The sequence below is a fragment of the Daldinia decipiens genome, assembly GCF_022478715.1.
Source record: "Daldinia decipiens strain CBS 113046 unplaced genomic scaffold F4813scaffold_8, whole genome shotgun sequence".
NCBI classification, from domain to species: domain Eukaryota; kingdom Fungi; phylum Ascomycota; class Sordariomycetes; order Xylariales; family Hypoxylaceae; genus Daldinia; species Daldinia decipiens.
Window position 1 is genome coordinate 888,828 of NW_026054551.1, and position 22,918 is coordinate 911,745.

The window sequence follows — 22,918 nt, forward strand, 5'->3', positions numbered from 1 at the left end:
ATGTACAAAGTACCTAAGTGTCTAGGTAGGTTAGGTCCACTGTAGAGCTGCCCGGCCGGAGCTGCCCAGGTTGTAAAGTGTAGGTACCTTAGGTAACTAACACGTTTGAATCTCTCGAATAGCAACTTTTATCTCTTTACTTGCCCTTCACTCAACAAAGCCTCTGGCAATAGCAAGCATTACCCAACCTCGTTGGGTTCCCGGCTCCTCTGCAAACGAGACCATGTATATAGCGCCTTAAAAATGATGACAATTCCCTCTGCGCCGCGCATCGTACTCCTCGCTACGTACCTAGCTGCCAAGTCCGACATCGAGAGCTTGACTGTGCTCGCCGCTCAGCATAGCAAGGTCCTACGGCAGGACTTATTACTCCGAATACTATTAACATGTTTACCCGAGACCTTGCCGCCTAGCGAATATGTCTCCCTCGTTCAACACCTCGAGTCGGGAAGCTTGGAAACGGATGTCGAGCCGCGAGAGGTTGATTGGTCTTCGGTGGAGGACTTCACAGACGATGAGGCCGCAAAGAAGGTCCGTAAGCTACGACTACTTCCTCTCGCATGGGAGGGCGCGCCTAAGGATGAATCTCAAGATTTCATATCTCTCTTTTTAATCCACCGCGCGCGTCGGGTCGACGAAGAGGCCGGTCTACTTGCCCAGCTGCCCGATCTAATAGTACCATTCCTCGACCATGCGCCCGCTATTCGGACATGGATGGTTTCGGTTTTACTTCCCCTCCTACGACGGAACCATGAATATTACCCACATCATCCAGCTGTCCAGACTTTGTCCGCCTTCGAGCGCATGAACGATCAAGCCGCAGTTGACTTGCTACTGTCGCAAACCGGCGCAAGCGAAGAAGATCTCTCCCACGTTGGGAGGGACCTTCGTGGCCTAATAGGTCCGTGGCTATATAATGACGCGAGGTGGGCTCGAGGTGATGAGAATGAGCGCTCTTCGGAACAGGGTCAGCTCGCATCATATACTCTCTGTCCAGGGTGGGAACATGTCCTTGAGTGGATCACAGCGCAAGCCTCCAAGTCGTGGAAAGTTGCAGTGAGAGCTATAGATCAATGGGACGGCCCAGGTGATATTGACCTGGGCGGCTATGCTTCTATGTGGCTAGAAGACGATGAGCAGGGGCATCTAGAGCAAAGATACGCTCGTGCTGCGCTGGCTTCGGCATATCTGATACCGGAAGCTTCACTCGAAGCATTGACCGGTGTCAACAGCATTGTCACAAAGATTATGGCCTTACTAGATCAAGACCCCTGCCCTACTTTACAAGTTGCCTCGTCTTTGCTCCCGCCTTATACTGATCCTAGTGGAGAACGCCTTCTGTTGGCTAAGAACGCTACTTATATGCGCAATGATTTGCTCGCAGATTCAAACCCGCTTACTGCACCAAATGAGACATCTACACGACTCTTACATATCTTAACACTCAGTGCTTTCATCTTAACCAAAGCCGATGCTTCTTGCACCGTCCGAAAAGCAGGAGAACTGGCTTTTCTGCAAGATGAACAAGAACAGAAGGCAACAGCTACGAAGTATATCAGTAACTTGAGTGGAAATGGTCCCAAAAGCGACGACAAGTACTGGATCAGGGCGAGAAATGAGCTTTTATGGCTTCGAGATTGGGGCGCAGAAGAAGCTCAAGGCTCCCCCAATACTCGGGTCCAGGGGGTCTTTAGTCGGCTAAAGAAGGAGTTTCTCGAGGTTGAATGCCTCAAAGCCTTTCTAAACAACACACGTAAGGCTCATTGCACACTTTTATTAAGACCACATGCTAAAGTTATCAGGCTACTCCCTGGCGAGGTCTATATACGAAGATGCGCCTGAGGAGCCCCTTGATAGTGATGTATTACGAGACAATATCGTTTCTTGCGCAATGAAGGCCTACGATAGCGCATCGAATCCCCACCGCGGTCGTGGTGGTCTCTTGAGATGCGACGACATGTAAGCTTTCTCTAATCAGTATGCAGAATATTCCTCTAAGTGATGTTAGAATACATGCATTTCCCCAGACCCTACCAGAAACGCATCCCGAGTCTAGAAGAATTGAGGCTCTCTTAAGGACCACGCATGCACTCAGCGAATACCGCTTGACGCTGAAAAAAGGAGAGCCGTTCATACCAATTATGCTTCGGGTCCATCCAGATCCCATCTCCATAATTGGGAAGGTATTAGAACAGAATCCCAAGAGCTACACCCGGGTCCAGGACTTTCTTGAAATCGGCTCCAATATGGCCGATGCTGGTCTATTAGCTCATACTAAACCCGGACAGTCCTACTCAGCAGCAGAACAAGCATGGCAACGGCCAATCATCGAAAGCCGGATCATAGCTATGTGCGTGGATGCCGCACTTACAGAAGATGACTTCGAGACAGCGTATTCCTACGTCGTCAACCGCCTAGCCGCGGACAGCAACGGTCCCTCCGTAAATTCCGGGGTCACCTCGAAATCCGGCCCAGCTCCAATAACGGATGACTATTCATGGAAAGCCGCGTTGCAAGCGGGTAAGTACCGCCGGACAGCACGTACCATCAAGCCCACGCACATCGGGACAGCCAACGGCAACCTCGATATCCGACACCTGGAACAGAGAATGGAATGTCTCGCAACTGCGCTCCGCATCGCACCGCCCGCGACTCTGCAAGAGATCCTAAATGTGTTCCGCAAGTGTGAGGAGGAGCTCAACGCAGCGGCCAAAGCAGAAGAGGAGCAGGAATCGGCGTGGGACGATAGGGGCGACCTGGAGGTTATGCCCGGCGCTTTTAGCGGTACCGTACCGGCGGGCGTGGTAAGAAATGCTGCCAAGGCGTCGTCTTCACGCCATGTTGAGGAGGCGCCTATGTCGCTGTTCGACCTGTCGCGCGCTAGCATGGCCAGGGCGCAGCGCAATTTGACGGCCCTGTCTAGCTTGCAGCGCAGCGAGAACGCCAGATCAGACGAGGCCCGTGAAGACACGGGAGAGCCGCGGGCTAGGAAGAGGGATCAGCTGAGGGATGTAGCGGTCGGGACGTTGGCGTCGGGTGTAGGATGGCTAATTGGGGCGCAGCCTGTCGACAGGGCTGGCGAAAAGAGTTAAATGGGACGATGGAATAACGAAGTTTAGGGGGTTATGTTTGGGTGATTCTACTGTTGCACTACAGCATGGGGATAACGATATCGAATTCAAAAAGGGGTTCATGGATGCGGATTCAAAAGTCTTGGTTTTGGGTAGTGTCTGACTACAGAAGATACGTATCACCGTGATATGATGTGGCGCTTCCCGCTCATAGGGAGAAATGGGAGTGGACATAATTTACGAAGAGTGAAAGGAAGCGCAGTTCTAAATAATACATGAGATTAAATGTGGTCATTTCATATATTCCGCATCTCGTACACAAGAGGGTTTAGTAAACTAACTACCTCCTAACCTAGGACACAAGTAGATATATTTACCCAATCTTAAGCAGTTTGGGAACCAACGTCCCCTAAGTACGCCAGGGGTGAAGCCTTCATCAAATCTATGTCAACTCAAGTATGTATTTCTCTCCTCTCGACCCCCCCTCCAGCGTCTAACCACGCCCCATCGTATGCTAACCCACGCTATCGCCTTATTCCATCCTCGATCCACTGCTGCTCATTAAGCAATATCAGTTAGCGCTAAGATGCTACGATAGAGTTGCGCCGAGACGTACAGACCAACAAGAAAAATCCAAGGCAAGGCAATGAATGAAGAAAGCAGCCGGGCATGCAAAAACAAGATAAACCCAGCCCAACCTATTCTACCCCTAGATACCTCACAGCTAACCAGAAGAAAGAAGAAGAAGAAGAAGAAGAAACAAGAAATAACTAGGTTAACAGCAAAACTAAAAACTTATCCTACTTACCAAGGCCCCTTTATGCCCCCTTTCCATCAGACACCCATCCACCCCCCCTCCCCCCAATCCCCTTCTCACCTTCCGCCCCTCCTAAAAGTCAAAGTCTGCGTCCCCCCAAACCGCACATGATGCCCCTTCTTGCGCCCGCGTCCGCCCCCACTCTTCGCAACGCCCGCCGCGGCGCTCTTCAGCGGCAGCGCCGACCGCAGCGGCCTAGCCAGCTGTTGTTGGTGTTGGCCCGCTGGCCCCGAAGCCGCTCTGTTGCTCTCGGAGAGGACCTGGGCTTGGAGCTGCTGCTCGGTGTCGTCGGTGTCGCTGGTGTCGGCTGGAGGGGGTAGTTGGAGCGGCTGCAGGTTCGGGCCTGGGTGGTAGAGGGCCGTGTCGACGTCGCTGCTGGTGTAGTGCCACCATGGGTCGTTGGCGGTGATGGGGTTGCTGCTGCGTGGTGGCGGGGGGGCTGGGTCGGTTTCGGTGGGGGTGGGAGGGAAGAGGGAAGGGAGAGGGGGCAGCGCGGAAGATTGGGATGGTGGTGGACGTGGTGCGGGCTCTGATATCGGCAAGAATTGCTGTTGCTGTGGTGGTGGTTGTTCTTGTGGCTGTTGCTGCTGCTGCTGCTGCTGCTGCTGCTGCTGTTGTTGTTGTTGTTGTTGTTGTTGTTCTGATGACTGGTGTGGCTCCAATACTTGTTGCTGAACCGGTATCTCCTTGGGCTGTTCCACGAGACGAACCTCCCTATCTCTCTTCGCATTTCGAACCTGTGCCTTAGGTCTCACCACCGACGCGTTCTGATATATTACCGTGATGGGCCTATTATCCGGGGCCTGTTTCCTCACGCCCGAGGGATTATAGTTATTGTTATTGTTATTGTTATTGCCATCGTTGGACTGGAAGGTTGAAGTGACGGGTGAGTCGACAGGGTAGCGGTACTGAGCAACGGGAACGTTTGCCGGATCTGCGGGATCCGGTAGTGGTTGTTTCAAATACGGGTTCGTGTGGACGGGCTGTACGGGCGTAAAAGCCTTTGGCGTTGGCTGAAGCGTTATCACCCGGCCGGACGGCCCTTTCAACGGTAATCTCGGCGGCGTTGGTAGAGGACCGCGCATCATATTTTGGTCGCTCAACCTCGCTGGCAAAATAGCCGGGACCCGAGAGTATTGAGTATACTCAATATTCATCTCTGCCCTCTCAAAGCCAGCTCGTATTCTTTCAAGTGAGATCTTGGTGGTGATGTTTGCCTCTAAGGGGAGTCGCTCTGCACCGGGCCTGGACTCGTTTTGCTCCCTTTTATCTGGATCCCACGGGGTTGGGTCTGGTTTATCTGTGTCCAAGTATCCCGGATCCCATCGGCCGTATTCTTCCCCCATCTCCAAAATCGACTTCAACGTCGGGAAGGCTTTCTCTTGTTGCTCCCAGGTCATGATCCCTATCTCTTCGGCAGGCTTGTCGGTACGAACGGGTGTACTGTCTGCTTTGCTCTCATTCGAAATGCCAACATCCTTCCACTGTTTAGGATCGTAGTACTCTGGCTTTGGAGTGGCGGGTTTGTCTTGTGGTCTTGGGTCCTTCTCCTCTTCCACGTGCGGCGGCAAATGCAACTCTGTATCGTTTTTCGGAGGCCCCTTTTTCGCGTATTTGGCGATGACCGGTTGCGCGAGCTTGTCCGCCCAGTCTCCAGGTCCTGGTGTGGCTGCGACTCGGGCCATCAAGGCCGCTGCAAACTTGGATGTTGGGAATTCGGATTCGCTACTACTACTTAACTCGGTCATGTTGGTATCACTGTCGTCTAGGTAGCTATCATTACCGTCACTAACGTCGCTTTCGTCGCTGTCGTTATAACCGTCGCTGTCGTTATGAACATAACCTATAGCTGGGCGTTCCCCCCGGGATTTCTTGTTAATCAAGTCCCCAACCATCCTGGCGACTATCTCCTTAGAAGAACTCGGCGTGCGATGGACATCGGCGTGGCCTTGCCCGGTTACTAAGTTTGTCTTGCGGTACTGATGGCCGGCAGTAGCGGCGACGAGTAGCTGGACTGAGGTTCGCTTGATGCGGTTTCGATACGACGCTATTTTCCTGTCGATCTTGCTGTTGATATCTTTTTGAACGTCGGTCAGCGAAGGCGAAGGCGGTACATGTAACCCCAACTGTCTCCTCCACATGCGTTCGCGAGCATTTTGCGCTACACGACCACGCTGTCTTCGCCGTTCTGCCCTCTCCCTCCTTTTCTGTCCACGTTTAGAAATCCATCCTTCCCCAGCCCAGTCTGTTATGCAGGTTAGTATGAATGAATGACCGCATAAGGCAATGAAGGGGGTTGTGAATCCTCCGAACTGTATAGTGATGTTATATACGTACCCTCCGTCTTTTGCTCTGGTAGTCCAAGGTCATATTCTAGGACGGCCAAATACGTCTTGAGCCGTTTTAATTCATATCGTAAGTGTCGTAGCTCGGAGCTCCTCCTACCACTACTCGTATGTATAGATGTCACCTCCATTGCAGGCCTGTCTACATCTACCATGACCGAAATTCGAATTGCGATATCAATGAAGCGAGCGAAGCGACGTAACCCTCGTGTCGTAACATGAAAGGTCAACGGAACAAAGTGTAGGACGAACGATTTCTAGCCTCAGAAGAGGAGTTGCCCGAATACATCTCCATTATCAACTAAAGTCTACAGACAGCTTTGTGTTCTGAGTTTTCCTCTTTCGGCCGGCTGTCATCATGGTTAGCTCCAGACGTTTCCGTCAAGCTTAACCCATTTTCCTTCCGTACAATGTTTCTACAAAGACTGCTCTCAGAAACATGCCTCCTCAAAACTTGACCTCTTCTGGCATTAGTTAGGACTCGAACAAAGCGAAGTACGGAATGTAATATACCATTGTTGCTGGTTTCAGTGATCAATCCGCTTTGAGACTAATACTATCCACGTGGAAGTCATCATCATTCCTTAACTCTGAAAAATGAAGACACGAGAATGATATAGTTGGCTGCAGCTTTAATTAAATGTAGCTACCCAAAGTATACTATGTACTCTATCTAAGCTTAGACAATAGTCACATCACAAACGCATAAAACTAGGCCAACTGGGGCATCTAACGGGTTACACAACCTACAGAAGGATCCTTATGGGCTCAGCTAGAATGTGGAGGGGACATCATCCAGGCATGCCCACGCATTCCAATAGATGGTTACATATAATAATATACTGCAAAACACAACATTCGTCAGCAGATAGTCCCGAAGCTGGGGGGATTTACCTTTGTACACCCTTGCTAGCGCAGGAGCAATATCATGAGCCCGAGTAAACGGCTCGATTAAAAGTTTTGTTGCGAAGGAAGGTGACTATGGATTATTGGCAAGGCGATGCAAAGGCGTTGAAGCGAAAAGGCGGCTCCCATTTACAATTGTTGGGAGCCTATTAGGAACATTAAAAATCGTGTCGCGTGGCGTTAAAATTGTATTGCTGAATGCAGCGACTTAGTATTGAGAGGCCAAATTCATGGTATTTACGGAACATTAGTCGATTCGACTCAAGGGTGCACCTTTCTGGGAATTTGCGATCAATTATGTGTTGCATTCTGCGGGTCCACCATTGCAGAGCTGTCTCGAATATCCGCCCGGCAAAATGCTGATGGATGTTGCTCAGTCGTCATGCTCGTCAAACTCGAGGAGAGAAACCTCGGAAGTAAAAAATAATAGTACAAGTAGCAGGTTGAAAAGGTGAAAAGATTGCTGTGTTGTCCACGCCGCAGACGCATTTTCGTGATCCAAGGAGACGGGTGACTGGGTGAAAGGGGAGGGGAAGTGTTGCCTGTGCCATCATCCTAAAATCGTCGTTGCCAGGCTGACTCCTATATTGACTCGCCGAGGAAATTCGCCCACAAACAGGCGAAAACAAAATGACAGCACCCTCAAACCCGTGTCTGGCAAACCCTGTCTAAGGATCAGAGGTCATAGGAAAAAGAAAAAAGAAAAGAAAAGAGAAAAAAACATGGCGGTCGATGCCTTTTCCTTCCCTTTACCTGCCGTATTAAACTCCATATGTCACATCTTTTATGGTATCCGCCGTACTCGCAAGCCTGAAGAGAAATGACATAAGATGAAGGAGACGCCCGATACTACCATCGAGCACCGAGCCATTATGGAGACGCGAGTGCAGAGGAAATACCCTTAACGCGTATATCGACCGTTTCCTGAATGACGCATTAGCAGCGGCAGGCTGAATATGTCGGATTATCGTTCTCTCGGTGATCAAGGCGCACCTCCGTAAGTTTCGCGGGCCTCAGGTCGAGCTGCAGATTCGCCATAGCCAGATGCGGCAGGATCGCGAGCTCGGGCACCGCCATCGCGATCGGGACGGTCAAAACGTTCACGTTCGTAGCCAGGGCCACGTCGTTCATCTCCACCTCGAGGTCCGTAGCGGTCTCGCTCCTCACGACCACCAGCATAGCGGTCAATTCGTCCATACCCTTCCTCACCACCACCGCCACCACCGCCGCTACTACTACCGCCAGCAGCAGCAGTAGCAGCACCGCCACCACGCTCACGTCGATCTTCCCTGCCGTAGTTACGGTCATAGCCGCGGTCGTATCCGCGATCCTCTCGGCCGCCGCTATAGCCGCCGCCACCACCTCGAGCATCACGGTAGCTACGATCATATCCACGTTCCTCACGGTAACCGCGGTCGCCGCGCTCGCCACGCTCCTCGTAGCGAGGTCGATCGTAGCTTCTGTAGCGGTACGGATCGTCACGTCCGCCATAACCACCACCACCATAGCCACCTCCACGGCGGCGCTCGTCAAAGCGAGGACGACCCTCTGGAACAAATAAATTAGAAAAGGAACACATCAAGTCTCAAGTTTGTTTACTAACCTCGCTTGGGAGGGCCGAAGTACTTGCCAGGAGTAGGAGTTCGAGGGCGGGCGCGACGAGCCTTCTCAATGCTGAGGGTTCGGCCCTCAATTTCCTCTCCCTGCAATCCATCCTTAGCTGCGTCGGCTTGGTCAGATGTAACCATCTTCACAAAGCCAAATCCGCGTGACTCCTTGGTGTGAGGGTCTTTCATGATCTGACACTTCTCGACCTCGCCATACTTCTCGAAAAGGCGGGTGACCTCGGCTTCGGTCAACCTGGGATGGATTCCAGTCACGAAGAGGTTAGATCCAGGGTTAACAGAACCATCCTCGTCCTTGTTGCCATTTTCCTCTTTGGGGGCACTAGTTTCAGATGTTAGAAGCGTGCTGAAGGATAGGTATGAGATTATCATCTCCATCTATGTAGTAGGGACTTACCGATCATGATTGGCGGCGGGAGAAGCAGAGCGGCGGCGCGATGTCTCAATTCCGTCATCACGGGAGGCTCGGGGAGACGCGCTTCGCTGATCACGCTCGTAACGGGGACCATCATCTACAGAGCAGACATAAAATTAGTATGATACATTATATATATATATATATATATTAGACATAGTAGTTTGAGGCTGTGACTTACCATCAAATCGATCGCCATTGGCGGTTTCGTAGTCCATTGCAGTGGTAGCCATGGTGAAGGCTGTTAGTATGTTATGACTGTGAATGCGGTAAGTAAGTTTCGACGCGACAATAAACCAATAGGCGGTGCGGATGAGGACAGACGCGTTTTTGTGCAGAAAGCTAGTTGCGGAAAGGAAAATGGTCGCGCCAAGACCAAGGGAAACAAATAGTTGTCAAGGTGATGGCAGAAGAAGCGTGGTCAAGATGAGGGAGGTTGTAGAATAGAAGATGGAGATGAAGATGGAGATGGATAGTGGTGTAATGAGAGGGTTTTATGGTTGTGCGGGCTGATGGTTAAAAAAAGAAAGTGCAAGATGTAAAAAATAGTCCGACTCACCTGCTACTTTCAATGGCTGTAGACGTAAGTCGTAATCAGAAATCACAGTTGCACAGTTGCAACCTGTTCTGTTCTGTTCTGATGCAGGCTGCAGATCCACTCTCCAAATAAAAGTCGCGTGATGCAGTGCTGTGCAGAAAATCTCGTGAGTCTCAAGCGCGAACACAAACAACCCTTTTCTTTGTGATGATGCAAACTGAGAAAGGTTGAGGTCTCGGGCAAGGCTGGTTGAAAAAAAGAAAGGCCTGCTGCAAAAGGAGAAAAGATGGAATGGGTGAAAGAGAAACGGGAAGTGTTGAAGGGGCGGAAAAAATGGGGAGGCAAAATTGTTCAGCTGCGGATGTACCGTACCTACGGTAGGCTCTACGCATGTACTTTATTATTAGTACCTGCCTAGGCTTTCCCTAAGCATTGTCGCGTCTCCACATACATCCATGTTAGGTACGCATGTACGCACCTACCCCTACAAGGTACATCTAATCACGATGCAGGTGCGGCAGGTACGAAGGTCCGTTTAAAGGGATATGCTTATGTACGGATCCGTAGTTGCTTACGATAATATGTGCCTATCAACTACCCGCCTGAACCTTGAACCTACATGAATTATCCAATCAGTTCTTTAGGTTACCTCCCAATCATCTTATCCAATTCAAAGTTCTGTCGATGCGGGAGAATACGGAACTACAACTTGTAAATTGTAGACGAGAAGCACTTGCAGATCTAGAATTACATCTTCCTTTATTCCTTCCTTTTTTTTGGTGGTAGTACAAAGACGAGCGCTTCCGGAGGACTCTCATGGAGATATTCCTACCCAAGATACCTGAGAGATAGGTACATCCGTACAAACAATCTTTACAATTTTACTCTAACCTCTACCCAATATTAGGTACATATCCAGCACAAAGTATCTTCGATGCTAGAGGAAGGTTAATAGTCTCTTCATCCTATATGCTCACTACAATTCCCCCATATCAGGCTGGTTTATAGCGATTTCCCTTCTCAAGGCTTGTTCAACATCAATCTCTGCAGGTGCCACTTCGTCAAGGAACTTTAGACCTTCCGATGCTCTGCCACCACAAGCTCTCTCCAACGCGAGGAATGCAAAGTGACCTCCTACTACCGGGCGAGCCATAAAATCAGGTCCAGGAAATCCGCCATCACCCTCCGTCTCGTAAAGGTCCGTCAGTGGTCGATCTGTGAAGAGTTAGTTTAGAATAGACCGCTACATTGAATGAGAATAAAGCCATAGTAATTATACGCACCTGTTGCAGTCTCATTGACCCAAGTCGCAACGTGTTGTAGAATCTCCGTGCGTACCTTCTTGCTCGTCACAGCGGCCGCAAAGAATTCCCAGTCGCTCTTCGTATATAGATGACGGCTATCCAGCGGCAAGCCGTATCTCTGGAGCACAGCATGGTACCAGTCACTCTGGATCTGGTAGATTTTATCTGGAATGAATATTGATTTAGGTTTGGGGATAGCCTCGTCCCCTATAGGTTGCTGCTCTGAGCCCCATAATCTACTCGTTCTTAGCGAAGAGGATGCATCCGCAGGCAGATGGAAGCAGAGTAGAGCATCGGCGAACAGGTTATAGATCGTCGTCCACGATCCGTACCAGGTGTACGCTAACTTCGCATGTGTCTTATCTCTAGATAGTCCCAAGTCCTGCCACTTGTCGATATACTCGTCGGCTACGTTGCTGTACCACTTGGAGTCGGCCTTCTCACCGACAACGTTAGCAATCTCGCTCATGGCCTTAATGCCAATGATACCCTTCAACGCCAAGTTCGTCTGATTAGCCAGCCAACCAGCAAAGTCATCAGTGCAAAGTTGATTCGCAGGGATGAGCGACTCTCGGACGAGATACCCTGTCCATTGCTTCCATAGCTTGTATGAGCGTCGTACCCATCTTGCAGCCGCTTTTTCACCCGTAGTGCCCAGGTCTTCCCATGTGCGATCCATTCCATATTCATTAACTAGGGACGATCTCTTCGCAGACTCCAAGTTGAGTGTTAAAGCTTCTTCTGGTACAGTGCGGACGAACTGAGCTTGCGAATCATCTCTGAGAGCATTGACAAGTGCAAGACCCATGATTAGCATATCGCCACATTCTTCGACGGGCATATATTCGTCATTACCATCACCGTGCCCTGTCGCGTTGGGAAAATGGAATCCAAGATCATGCATGCTGTAATCGTTGGGATACTGACCGCTCAACTGGTGTTCGAGGAGAGGCTCCAGTAGATATGCTAGCCACTGGGGGTTGGTATATAAGAAAAATGGGAACGCCGGGAATATAACGTCGACTGTCTGGAAATTTCCGTTCGATGAGATCTCCTTGAGGAATATAATAGGGTTATCCGGTGTACCGGAAAATTGTGTCGCTCCTAGCACTTGGCGAGCTGACAACGCCGCGATGTCTTGGTAGTCTTGTGAGCCCGAAGCATACGCGTCTTTAGCGAGTTGCTCGGAGTAGTTGCTGGCAAGATAAGCTGCAGTTTCATAATCGTCATAGTGGAACTGCAGCATTTCATGAGTACCAGAGAAATAAAAATCCCACAGGGGACGCATCCAGGTCAAGCCCCTGGCCGAGGCAAACTGAACGACAGGATTCTGAGTGAGGGCAAAGGTAAAGATAACGCTATCCTGGGCGACACCAGACGACTCGTTCGACCTCTTCTTAAGCTTGAAAGTCTTGGAGAAGGCAAAGATAGGTTCCTCCTCAAAGATTCCACGGTAAGAATCGTCGACTTCATTCTTCAATGACCCGTGCTGGGCAAAATGACGTCGTATATAGTTCGATTCGCCAGACTGATGTTCAACGTCGGCCGGAGCAGAAATATGAATGGTTCCCCATTCGGAGTGATCGAAAAACTCGGTTAGGAGCTGCTCATGACGCCGTGTGATACTCCAAGTCTTGATGGGAGTCTTTGCACTGTTACTCTTTTCAGTCCGGACGAGCCCCCACTCTATCTTATTGTCTCGGTTGCCGCTAGCCCATTCTCCATTTATGTCCACGTATATGCTTACATCTGTCGAACCTTCCACAATGCAAGTGAGGTATGACGCCGGTAGGGACTGTCTAAATGTCGACGTGGGCGTGATAGGAGACAAGAACGAGAGAGTAATCCTCACGTCGGACTCTGGGATAGAATAGGTAAGGTTCGTAGTTGAGGCATCAAATGTAGCGCCGTCGTATTTAGGAAAGGAGACTTCATAACTACTAATAATTAGGCCGAGAACAACGCAGGTTGATACTGGAAGCTATTCACTAACCTAGGAGACTTCCTGAGGAAATCTTGCGAGCGACCTAGCAGGGGGTATACTGTCTTAGTCTCGGGCACCGATGCTATAACAGCAAAGCCGACAGTGCTGCCAGTCCAGAATATCGGCCAATTTTCCCACGGGGCATCTCGGGCATGGGCAAGCCATATACTCAAGTAGGGATTTCGTACGATCAATGGCAGTACGGGCGGCGTCAGGGACGAAGCATTGACGAGGACTAGACACAGCGCCGAAAGGGCCGGCCAGAGACACAGCCTCATGGCGACGGATCAAGCGGGTACTTGTATATTTCTGAACTATCGGAAGAGAGATGTAACGAATTGAGGAAGGATAATGCGTTGGCTAACTAAACATAAAGCTAATGTATGCGTGATGTCGTCGAACACCTGGAGGACGAAAAATAATGCTATCTGAGATATCTAGAGTTCGGTGCGAAATCGACGATTAATCAATGAGCAGCACGAGAGTGAAGTGCGGGATTCAAGAGAATGTAGATCTAGAGAATACCGAGCCTCCATACGGAAGTTGGAAGTTGGAGGAGAGGAGAGAAGAGTGAGTTTCAATGATGAGTGCAGGCTGAACACAATAAGTACATGTACCTTACCTAACCTCCTTACAGTCTGGACTTGCAGGTAAACAGGATCCACCTCCCCCAGGTTTCGAAGGTACATAGGGAAGGCAGGAAGGATGAACGAACGGAAGCCCGAATAAACCATTGAGAGAGAGGAGTGACGACATTTCCCCACAAATTCGAAGTTTCGGGGGCTAAGGGGCACCTAGGTAATAGGTAGGTACCAGATAGGTAGTATCAGTTGGAGCTAGGTCATCAGGGGTCATGCGACAACAGCTTCTCCCGCCATGTGTCTTACATAGTATTTTGCATATCGAGCTAGAGAATGAACTGCTAAGCTGCAAGGTCCCTTCTAGCTAGGTTAGGTATTGAATTGAGGGTGCCGAGGCTGGGGAGCTGAATCGAAATCGGACGAGACGGAACCCCTCCTGTATTTCAACCCCTCCTAAATTAACATGTTACCCCACAGTCGTGTTAGGTATACTTATAGGCTTATACTGATAGGCTTATAGGCTTAAACAACTTTAAATCTATAGAAACGGCAAGCTATCTATCGTGTTGCCATGAAATGTCGAAGAGGCGCACCAATGAACAGTCCTCCTAAAAAAACCAACCCATCTTCTCCGGTTTAATCCACCTTAAGCCGTTTCTTCCCGCACTGAAGCCATTCAGGATCGTACAGTATATCCACTCTCTCGATCTAACGGTACATTATAAGTCACTAAAGTAGGTAAATAACCTGTAAGTAATGATATGATAGACACATTACATAGTAGAGGGGCAGAACGTCTAGTTTCTAACGCCGAAAACCTATCCCCGTTTCCGTTGGTATCCTCTGCGTTTATAGCTTCGCCAACTCCTCGTGTTGTTAAACCGAAAGATGGAGGAGTTGTCCGCAAGGCCCTTTTTAAACCTTCAAACCTCGGTGTCCACTAGCCCGCAAAGCCGCATATTAAAACCTCTTAAAATTTATATTGTCATTATCTAGACGATATTACCCCGCTAACACTGCGTTACGGTTTTTATAACATTTACTACCAAGTAGAGAGCAGCCGAGAGCAGCCGAGAGCAGTCGAGAGCAATAATGGCAACCCTTGACGGAAAAGTATTCGCAATTACTGGTGGTGCTAGCGGAATCGGGTTTGCAACGGCACAGATAATATCTAAACGCGGCGGGATTGTTTGCCTAGCCGATATTGACCCGGCAGCCATAAGCAACGCAGAAGAATACTTTGCCAACAAAAATGCACCTTTCACTGTTACTAAGGTAGATGTTTCTAATCGGGACGAGGTTGAATCTTGGATCGACGGCATCGTCCAGAAATACGACAGACTTGACGGCGCCGCCAACGTCGCGGGTATAATCGGCAAACATCATGGCATACGAGAGGTTGCTGATCTCGACGACGACGAGTGGCACAAGATAATCGCAGTTAACCTTACGGGGACTATGTATTGCTTAAGAGCTGAGCTCCGGAAAATCGTTGATGGTGGTTCTATTGTGAATGTTTCCTCTATTCACGGGCTTCAAGGTAGTCGATGGCCGAGTCTCGCGTCTAAAGAACGATATAACTGATCGCTAATCTAGGGTTTGCCAAACATGGAGCGTATGCTGCCAGCAAGCATGGTGTCATAGGTCTGACAAAAGCTGCTGCCAAAGAAAATGGAGTCCGGCAAGTGCGTGTCAACGCAGTGGCCCCGGGAGCCATATTTACTCCGCTGATGGAGAAGAACTGGAAACTCCACAATCGACCATCCGATGCACCTTTTGATGATGGGGCAGCTTTCGGAAGACAGGGCACGGCAGAGGAATGTGGCCACGTCATTGCTTTCCTTTTGGGCCCCGACTCCAAGTACGTGAGCGGGAGTGTATATTCTATAGACGGCGCGATGTAGCTCGGAAGCATAAGTAACTCCATTAGAAGACATCCTCAGGCTGAACATCGTGATTCCTCCCATCCTCTCGAATGTGTTTTAGTGTCTTATCTCGGGACATGGGCTTACGCATGTCGTAGGCGTCTTCACCGTGAGCGGTGGGGTCGTTGACATTATCACCATAGTAATCTTTGACCACACGATATACGCTGTAACCCATACTCTCGTAAAAGTTGATAGCTCTCGTGTTGCTTTTCCTTACGAACAGATCAACGAACCAAGAGTCTCCAGCTTCTGCAGCAACTTCGAGGTTTTCGGTGAGAATCTTTCCAATGCCAAGACGGCGAGCTTCAGGGGCTACCGTGAGGGCAGTGATATGTGCGTGCCATGGTAGGTAATGCTCAGAATACTGGAAGTAGTCTGGAGAGCTTTCCAACTTGCCCATGACTGTAGAGTAATGTATAACCTCGTTAGGCTGGGATTTTATTTTTATTATCATAATAGAAAAAAGACTGCCACCTACTATAGCCGATAATGTTTCCGCTGGGATCCTCAGCGACTCGGAATAGTGAGGGCCATTTGGCAAAGTATTGGAGATAGAAACTTAGATCGTACGTCTCGGTCAACGGGTCAAGATTGCATTTGGAGAATTTGTCTAAGTCATCGGGGCGGAAACGTCGAAAAGAGGCCATGATGTGGGATAATTATTAATTCCCACCTAGCTACCGAATAGTAAAGAAAGGATTCTGTATCGGAGACGCTTGGACATATGTCTAATTTGCTGGCATCGGGTTGCATAAAAGCCCAGACGGAGGTAAGCGAATAATAGAAAAAGGGGGGTAGTTAATAGAAATAAGATTACGAGTATACTAAGGGTCGTAGATCTTTTCCCTCTAGTTACTTATTTATCGTAGATGTTGGACGGGACATAGAAGCAAATTGAAAAGCGATATAAGTTCTGTTGGGATAGCAAACGCGGATTTTAGAGAATGCGCAATTATCAGGTAGTTATGCGAAATAATCGGGAAATAATAGCTGAATAGATCACAGCGCACAGCGCATATTGCCCCTCCAAAACATCAATGGAACACAATAAAAATGGAGGTGGGGCTAGCGGCGTGCTCTTTAAGCGTCTCTCGAAAAGTACATATCCCAGTTCCCAGTTGAAAGGGCCGCTAAAGTTTGACGGTTTCGCGAACACATGGTTTTCGCTAGGCACGCACCTACCTAATGCTAAATATATTGTATCCATGTACCTCCGACTACTAGGTTAGGTCGTTTTACATTTTACGCACGCGGGAATCGGCAGGTGCCTGTCACCGGAATACACATGCAACGCTGGCATAAGTCAGTAGGTAAATGTGGTTCCTATTTTTACATCTGATTATTACACAGCAGTCCGGGTGGTAGTGCTAACCCTTGCTACCTCGTTCAATATCGGCCGTCTATTATTGGATGTACTTGATCCTTTTCAAACACTTTTCGTGCGTACATACGGTACCTACATAGTACATATCCAAATCACCAACTCAATATCGAAAAAGTTTCTTGGACGGTCATACCCTGCGACGCGGATTCTCGGAGGAAAACACAAAGACAATAACACAAAGACAATAACAGAAAGACAATACAAACGATAGCCCTATTCTTGACATCTCAGTTCCTTTGTATGACAACTCGGACTAAGACATCGTTTCTACTCCATGGTCTGCACGACTATACGCACAACGAAGTTATTGCTTCCTCGAAACTCTCCTATATAATACGCTTCGGGATCTAGCATTTCGTATCGGATTCGTAATTATGTCGAGATCACCGCACACCCCTAGCCATTCCCGGCAAAGTTCCGCTATCGATACCTCTTTTCAAAGCTCGAGTCCCAATATGTCGCCTCGCAGCCGACGCCAGTCGAAATCCTCCTTTCAAGACCCTTTAACACCCCTACGCAACAGTATGAACGAGTCTGAGCTTAATGATCTCAGCAATGGTGGTATGGGTCCGGATAATGGCCTTGGAAATTTGGCTGATGAGTTGGCTGATGCTTTGTCTGGATCCGGCGAAGAGGAATATTATGAGGACGGGGAAGAACAGTCGCAATTCGGATTCGATGAGGGGGACCAAGGTCAGGCGCCAGCTGATGGGATTAGGGATAGCGGTGTTGATGTAGAAAGCCAACCGGAGCACCGAGAAAAGACTAGGAACGCAAGCCTAGGCATACCATCTCCCCCTGCGCGCGGCCACCGACGGACTGGAAGCGTATACGACGGGAGTGAATATGGTTCTGAATCCGACTTGGAGTCGCCTGGCATGCCGCCAAGTCTGGTTGCTAGGATCGATGCTGTAGAATCCCTAGCCCGAAGAGGGACTGAAAGCAATGGCAGTTCTAGTGACGCCGTGTTTCAACGGTTAACAGACGGACTGAAAGACCTGGGGTCACAGTCTGGTGTAGAGGGTAGCACCACGAGGTGAGCGATGATTCCTAGTTCCACTGACCCTTTTGAATATTCTCTAACCAAATCTTTGTCGAACTATAGATTAATAACGGCTCACTCAGCTTTGGCAACACATCTGGCGCATCAGACGCGGCAGATTCATAACCTCACCTTCCCTCTATTATCTCCGCTAGTTCAGCCCCCGGATCCCGATACTATCGATTCCCTTCTGCCGCTACTAACTTCCGTCTCGGACGAAATGCCGCGGCCCGCGACCTCGGCTCTTAACTCTCTAAGTGCTTTGCATTCCGTAACGTCGGACCTCGTGCAAACGCTGAATTACCTCTCCGACACACTGCACATGTCACGACAAACCACAACCACCGCCGCAAGGCGGCTAAGAATGGCCAAGGAAATGGTAGCGGAGATAAAACGCGAAGAAGAGTTGAAAGAGGAAGGGGAGAGGTGGTTGACGAAAGGTAACTGGGGCGAGAGGTTACAAAAGCGCGAGTGCGCCGGCGTATGCAGAGAAGTCGTTGGAGGCTTCGAGGAAGTATGTAACGGCTGGAGGGCCCGCCTATTAGCCCAGGCAGAGTCGGCATAGAAACGACTTGAAGCGCAGGGACACGCGTTCGTAACGAAGCCAGGAAGCAAGCATATTTTGTTTTTCGAGCATAATTCGGAAACCTACGTCTGTAATATGCGGCTGGGTTGGCCTTGTTAACTCAGACTTTATTTTGTCTTTTTTTTCAGCATTGCGGTGGATACGTATTGATTACAACTCAAGAACCTGGTGGCGTTGATATCAATTGGGCGGTTTTGACCGGTTCTTATGGCCTCGGGATAGACATAAAGACTCGAATGAAAGCACAGTACCCGACGACGGTGGTGCTTCGTTAATATACACAATGGGAATGCTCGCCGTCTTGGGTGTGGAACCTGTTGGTGGACTGTGGTTTACTCATATTGAGACTTCGTGGGTATCCCTTTCGGGCCAACCTCGTCGTTGTCTCAGTCCATAGTCTAACATTCTCAGCAGGCTTAAGAGCAGACTAGATCTCAATAGATTATAGGCTAGAGTAACACTGGAGTATCTTGATTTAGAACATTGAGTTATGTATACTTCCTTCGGCTCTAACATAAAGATCTGAGATTGACGCCAGTGAGATGTAAGAACCGAATCATGCCATTATACGTAGACAGATCGAACTTTGTAATCATATATAGCATTCAGCGTGACAAAGATACAGGCCTGCAAGGAGGAGTAACCACTATTCCTATTAAACAGGGTGGGTGTATGTGTACCTATAGAATAACATAAATTTCAAGACCACCTCTACTTATATCTTAGGTATCTAGACATGAGATTTGCTGATTAAACAGTGTGATTAGAAAGTGAGTATTAGGGAGAACGACTACCAGCTCCTCCCATGTTACCAGCATGTTGGACAGGCCGGTTACATCGTAGCAGATCCTGCCTCCTTGTGTGTTAGGCCACTAAATCCTGATGTACAAGCTTCAATGTCCACGTCTCCTGAAGTGTGTCCCAAAGCCGACGAGGAACGACACCCATTAAGACCCCCATTCGTGTTACCGTTGCCAGAACTTGTATCCTCTACATCAAAAGGCCTCTGCCCGTCGATTTTCACGTCTACGAGCGGCGCGTCCCGAGAACGTCGTAAATCGGCCTCCGCGTCGTCGTTAACAAGCACCACCATCCACACACCCACGGCCCCGTTTGATCCCAGCAGCGGCGTGCAGTGTATCCACTTGCTCTTCCCGTAACTGTCCATCCGGGTCACCCAGCGGACCTTGGCGGTAATTCCGCGGCCCTCGGCGAATGCTTCCCGAACAGCGGGTGGGCCCCTGATTCGCGACATGAAGCTGCTTTGCAGCATGCCGGGGAAGCGGAGGGACGGGGAGGCGAAGAGGACCCGTAGGTGAGGGTGTGGGCGTACTAGGAGGTAGTGTTCGAAGAGACTTGTAGCGCGACTAATCGACGTGGTCGATATCCGAGGCAAGGGATCGGAGTCCACGCGTGTCGGGCCATGATGTGTCGAACCTGTCTCGGGGCCTGCCGCGCCTTGCCGGCGACGGTGCATACTACCACCTATCTCCTGAACTATCTTTAATTCCGAGTCAGTGAACATTTTTGCGAGCTCACAGAATTCATCTTTGCCACTCGTATGAGCACTGGCGTCCTCGTCGTCCTGTCTCTGGTCGACAATGCGCCTGAGAGACTCAAGGCCTACACATTCCTTCGCTAGACCCGAAACGTCTACCTGGGCGCTGATGTGGTACCGGATGATTCCACGACTATCTAGAAGAGGTGCGGCCATGACAAGATTCATGAATGGGGACCCGTCCCGGCGGTAGTTCAGTAGGACCTCGCAGTGCTCCTTTCCGGCATCCAGGTGCTCTTTTATTCTTCTGGCGCTCGATTGGTTCGTGCCGGGCCCCTGAAGGAAACGACAATTTCGACCTAGGGCATAGCTGGCTCCATACTGTAGTAGTTGGTGTTATTAGTTACTATCTACGGAGTCTAAACAGTTTTGTAATATGATGTATGAACATTTATATCGGATATCTCCCACTCACCTGTGTCATTTGATGGAACTCTGATATTATTTAGCTAAACTGTTGCTTCATTACTCTGTGGTTGAACTCACCTTTGCTAGCAAATATAATTGGATTGTCATGTCTCGATGGATCTATCAAGCAGAAGACATCCGCTAATCCTTCAGAGAGGGGTTTGAGATGGTTAGGCAACGTATTTGTAATCCGCTGCTTGATAGTGACGGCCACCGTCTGGACCCAAGTATGGGTGATATAAGCAGGTAAGTCCTCTGTAGCCAGAGTTTGAAGTACCTTGCTAAGCCTTGCTAATAGGGATTCGTTAGTAGTATTTGAGATTGCCTCTTCACTAAGGCCTGCTCCGTTGATGGAGACCAGTGATCGAGTAATGGAGTTTGAATATCCTATAGCCTTTAGTGCTTTCAGAGCATCTAAATAATATACTAGAAGAGGGACAGATTTTGGCCTGGAGACGCAAAGGAAAGCTGTAAACTTTTCAAGTAGGAGCTGATCGTTGAAGATAGCGTCTAGGTGTTCTGCTGAAAAGAGAGCTTCCGATATTATTTCCAGAGAATACCGAGAAGGGGCATTGCTGCATGGAGATACAAGATCAAACGGAGCTTGGTCAATTTCATCTCCAGTTAAAGGCATAAGTTCGTCATACTCTCTCGGCCCCTTGCTCTGGAGACCGGGAAGAGCTGTGACATCCTCAGGGGTGGGGGACGTAGATGATGATTTCTCTCTCGACTTTGTAGACTGAGATAAGACTATGTACATTACAGGTCAGATCCTATCATTATTTGAATGCCTTTTTCAGAGCATAGGGAATTAATAGTCATGCCGCATCTCGGAAAAGGGTAAAGAAAAACCGTTCGATGCCATAATGAGGATATAGTTGGTAGAGAATCTGGAATATACTCACGACTCCTGGGAGAACTTGAGGCCGAACGAGTTTCGGTGGAAGGCGGGTCTATAGGGGATGATATGGAGGAAATGAGCCCCGTCCGGCCACGTTCAGGATTACCCCGAATACTGTACAATTGTCAATATTCAAATTAACGAAGCGCATGATCGGCAGCTTACCTATTCTGACGTCTCCTACGGCTGGGTTGGCGGTCTAGGGAAATGGCTTCTATTTCTTGCCATATTCTTCTAAATGTCGTTGGTGAAGAAACTGCATCAACAACAGAAGCCCCTAAGCTCGATCGTTTCTCGAGGATATCTATAAGGCTACACCCGTCTTCGCTTTCATCTTCGCAATTCTTAAATGCCGCGAAGGACCGCACACTCATTGCGACGCGGCTCTCATTATCGACCTCTGTAAACGATATCATGTCCCGTCTGCAAGGCGAATCACCATGTCTCGGGGGTTGTGCCATGTCGGTCTCGTAGAAAGAAAAGAAAAGAAAATAGGATGCGTTGATTATAAGAATTTTGAGCGTACTTGTGCCATAGCCAGTAAATTACAAGTAACTAGAACTGGCTGGCCTTTAGAGCGAGCACGTCTCTCCTATTATCCAGTCTGGTATCTTGGAGGTTGATATATAAGGATATGATACCCGAGTACTTGAGCGTACGACGTTGGGATAAGGAAGAATAATATGAATTAGGAGGAATGAAGAAAGGACGAGTAGAAGACCTTGAGGGAAGTTAACACTTGTACAGGACCGTATCGGGCGTCTGAAGGCACATCTTTTAGAACATCAGGCATTAGATCTCGCGCATTGACGGGTCAATACTCGAAGAAAAAGCTCTTAGCTTGTCATAGCTATATGCTCTTATTCATACTAGGAGGCCGGCTGTGACGCCGGACACTTAGTTATGTTGCTAAATCAGAAACTAATGGCAGACATAGAAAAAGGAGGGATCATGTTTGCGGCGGCTAGGCTTTCACGTCAAGCTCCTTAATCATCCTAAATGGGTTTCTTCGCAGCTCATGGTGCATTTTATAGATTCTAGGCATCACAAAACGTCTTTCATAGTGGTATCATAGGATTCGTGATAATATAACGGAACAATGAGGATGGTGTTATTAACCTTGGCTGGAAGCAGTTTTGAAAATAGCAGCTTTGAGACTGTTATACACGACTAGTCGAATCTTAATAGAGCTGGATCCTGGGATAGAGGAAGTAGGTAGAGCCGCCATTGTTTCGAGTGTTGCCTCTACTTTATATATTAGGCATTCAATGAAGATAGGGGCCTAGCACCTAAATACCTAATTGTAAGAAGTGATAGATGTTACGAGCTTGCTGTAGCATCATACACAGCCGGCTCAAAAAGTGTGTTTGAAAACACTCGGGTGTAATACAGCTCTTGGCTGGCCGAGCGGCCTCCGTAATAGATACGTAGGTAGGTATTGGCCTCGAAAAGCTTAATGTCTAGTCGAAGGTCTAAGGGCTTACCGGTTTTTCTCTAATAGGCGTTAATATGTTAGTAGAATAAA

General features: G+C 49.0%; 9 protein-coding genes across 9 annotated transcripts; 3 read left to right on the forward strand and 6 right to left on the reverse strand.

Moving 5' to 3' along the window:
• The first annotated feature begins 82 nt into the window (after positions 1 to 82).
• On the forward strand, positions 83 to 3,352 carry F4813DRAFT_352516 (secretory pathway Sec39). The gene is made up of 3 exons (XM_049242528.1): positions 83 to 1,753; positions 1,803 to 1,959; positions 2,009 to 3,352. Exons 1-3 carry the CDS (start codon positions 244 to 246, stop codon positions 3,090 to 3,092), a joined length of 2,751 nt encoding a protein of 916 aa, XP_049101911.1. The 5' UTR covers positions 83 to 243; the 3' UTR covers positions 3,093 to 3,352.
• Positions 3,353 to 3,927: 575 nt separating this feature from the next.
• F4813DRAFT_352519 (uncharacterized protein) lies at positions 3,928 to 6,846 on the reverse strand. Its single transcript, XM_049242529.1, has 3 exons — positions 6,747 to 6,846; positions 6,226 to 6,697; positions 3,928 to 6,133 (listed from the first exon to the last, which is right to left on the reverse strand). Exons 2-3 carry the CDS (start codon positions 6,386 to 6,388, stop codon positions 3,945 to 3,947), a joined length of 2,352 nt encoding a protein of 783 aa, XP_049101912.1. The 5' UTR covers positions 6,389 to 6,697; positions 6,747 to 6,846; the 3' UTR covers positions 3,928 to 3,944.
• Positions 6,847 to 7,907: 1,061 nt separating this feature from the next.
• On the reverse strand, positions 7,908 to 9,651 carry F4813DRAFT_329867 (RNA-binding domain-containing protein). Its single transcript, XM_049241120.1, has 4 exons — positions 9,361 to 9,651; positions 9,162 to 9,276; positions 8,743 to 9,086; positions 7,908 to 8,687 (listed from the first exon to the last, which is right to left on the reverse strand). The coding sequence occupies exons 1-4, from the start codon at positions 9,410 to 9,412 to the stop codon at positions 8,122 to 8,124; spliced, it is 1,077 nt and encodes a 358-aa protein (XP_049101913.1). The 5' UTR covers positions 9,413 to 9,651; the 3' UTR covers positions 7,908 to 8,121.
• A 653-nt stretch (positions 9,652 to 10,304) lies between these two features.
• Positions 10,305 to 10,936, reverse strand: F4813DRAFT_352527 (uncharacterized protein). Its single transcript, XM_049242530.1, has 2 exons — positions 10,625 to 10,936; positions 10,305 to 10,569 (listed from the first exon to the last, which is right to left on the reverse strand). Exon 1 carries the CDS (start codon positions 10,868 to 10,870, stop codon positions 10,694 to 10,696), a length of 177 nt encoding a protein of 58 aa, XP_049101914.1. The 5' UTR covers positions 10,871 to 10,936; the 3' UTR covers positions 10,305 to 10,569; positions 10,625 to 10,693.
• Positions 10,789 to 13,362, reverse strand: F4813DRAFT_330024 (DUF1793-domain-containing protein). Its single transcript, XM_049241121.1, has 2 exons — positions 13,015 to 13,362; positions 10,789 to 12,958 (listed from the first exon to the last, which is right to left on the reverse strand). Exons 1-2 carry the CDS (start codon positions 13,281 to 13,283, stop codon positions 10,948 to 10,950), a joined length of 2,280 nt encoding a protein of 759 aa, XP_049101915.1. The 5' UTR covers positions 13,284 to 13,362; the 3' UTR covers positions 10,789 to 10,947.
• Positions 13,363 to 14,055: 693 nt separating this feature from the next.
• F4813DRAFT_352531 (3-oxoacyl-reductase) lies at positions 14,056 to 15,916 on the forward strand. Its single transcript, XM_049242531.1, has 2 exons — positions 14,056 to 15,126; positions 15,183 to 15,916. The coding sequence occupies exons 1-2, from the start codon at positions 14,679 to 14,681 to the stop codon at positions 15,488 to 15,490; spliced, it is 756 nt and encodes a 251-aa protein (XP_049101916.1). The 5' UTR covers positions 14,056 to 14,678; the 3' UTR covers positions 15,491 to 15,916.
• F4813DRAFT_330063 (acyl-CoA N-acyltransferase) lies at positions 15,342 to 16,315 on the reverse strand. Its single transcript, XM_049241122.1, has 2 exons — positions 15,993 to 16,315; positions 15,342 to 15,916 (listed from the first exon to the last, which is right to left on the reverse strand). Exons 1-2 carry the CDS (start codon positions 16,159 to 16,161, stop codon positions 15,513 to 15,515), a joined length of 573 nt encoding a protein of 190 aa, XP_049101917.1. The 5' UTR covers positions 16,162 to 16,315; the 3' UTR covers positions 15,342 to 15,512.
• A 314-nt stretch (positions 16,316 to 16,629) lies between these two features.
• F4813DRAFT_352535 (uncharacterized protein) lies at positions 16,630 to 19,100 on the forward strand. The gene is made up of 3 exons (XM_049242532.1): positions 16,630 to 17,934; positions 18,004 to 18,877; positions 18,941 to 19,100. Exons 1-2 carry the CDS (start codon positions 17,273 to 17,275, stop codon positions 18,503 to 18,505), a joined length of 1,164 nt encoding a protein of 387 aa, XP_049101918.1. The 5' UTR covers positions 16,630 to 17,272; the 3' UTR covers positions 18,506 to 18,877; positions 18,941 to 19,100.
• A 130-nt stretch (positions 19,101 to 19,230) lies between these two features.
• On the reverse strand, positions 19,231 to 21,854 carry F4813DRAFT_401454 (uncharacterized protein; the record flags this gene model as incomplete). Its single annotated transcript, XM_049248407.1, has 5 exons — positions 19,231 to 20,405; positions 20,500 to 20,519; positions 20,571 to 21,242; positions 21,398 to 21,507; positions 21,559 to 21,854. The coding sequence occupies 5 exons, from the start codon at positions 21,852 to 21,854 to the stop codon at positions 19,359 to 19,361; spliced, it is 2,145 nt and encodes a 714-aa protein (XP_049101919.1). The 3' UTR covers positions 19,231 to 19,358.
• Positions 21,855 to 22,918: the final 1,064 nt, after the last annotated feature.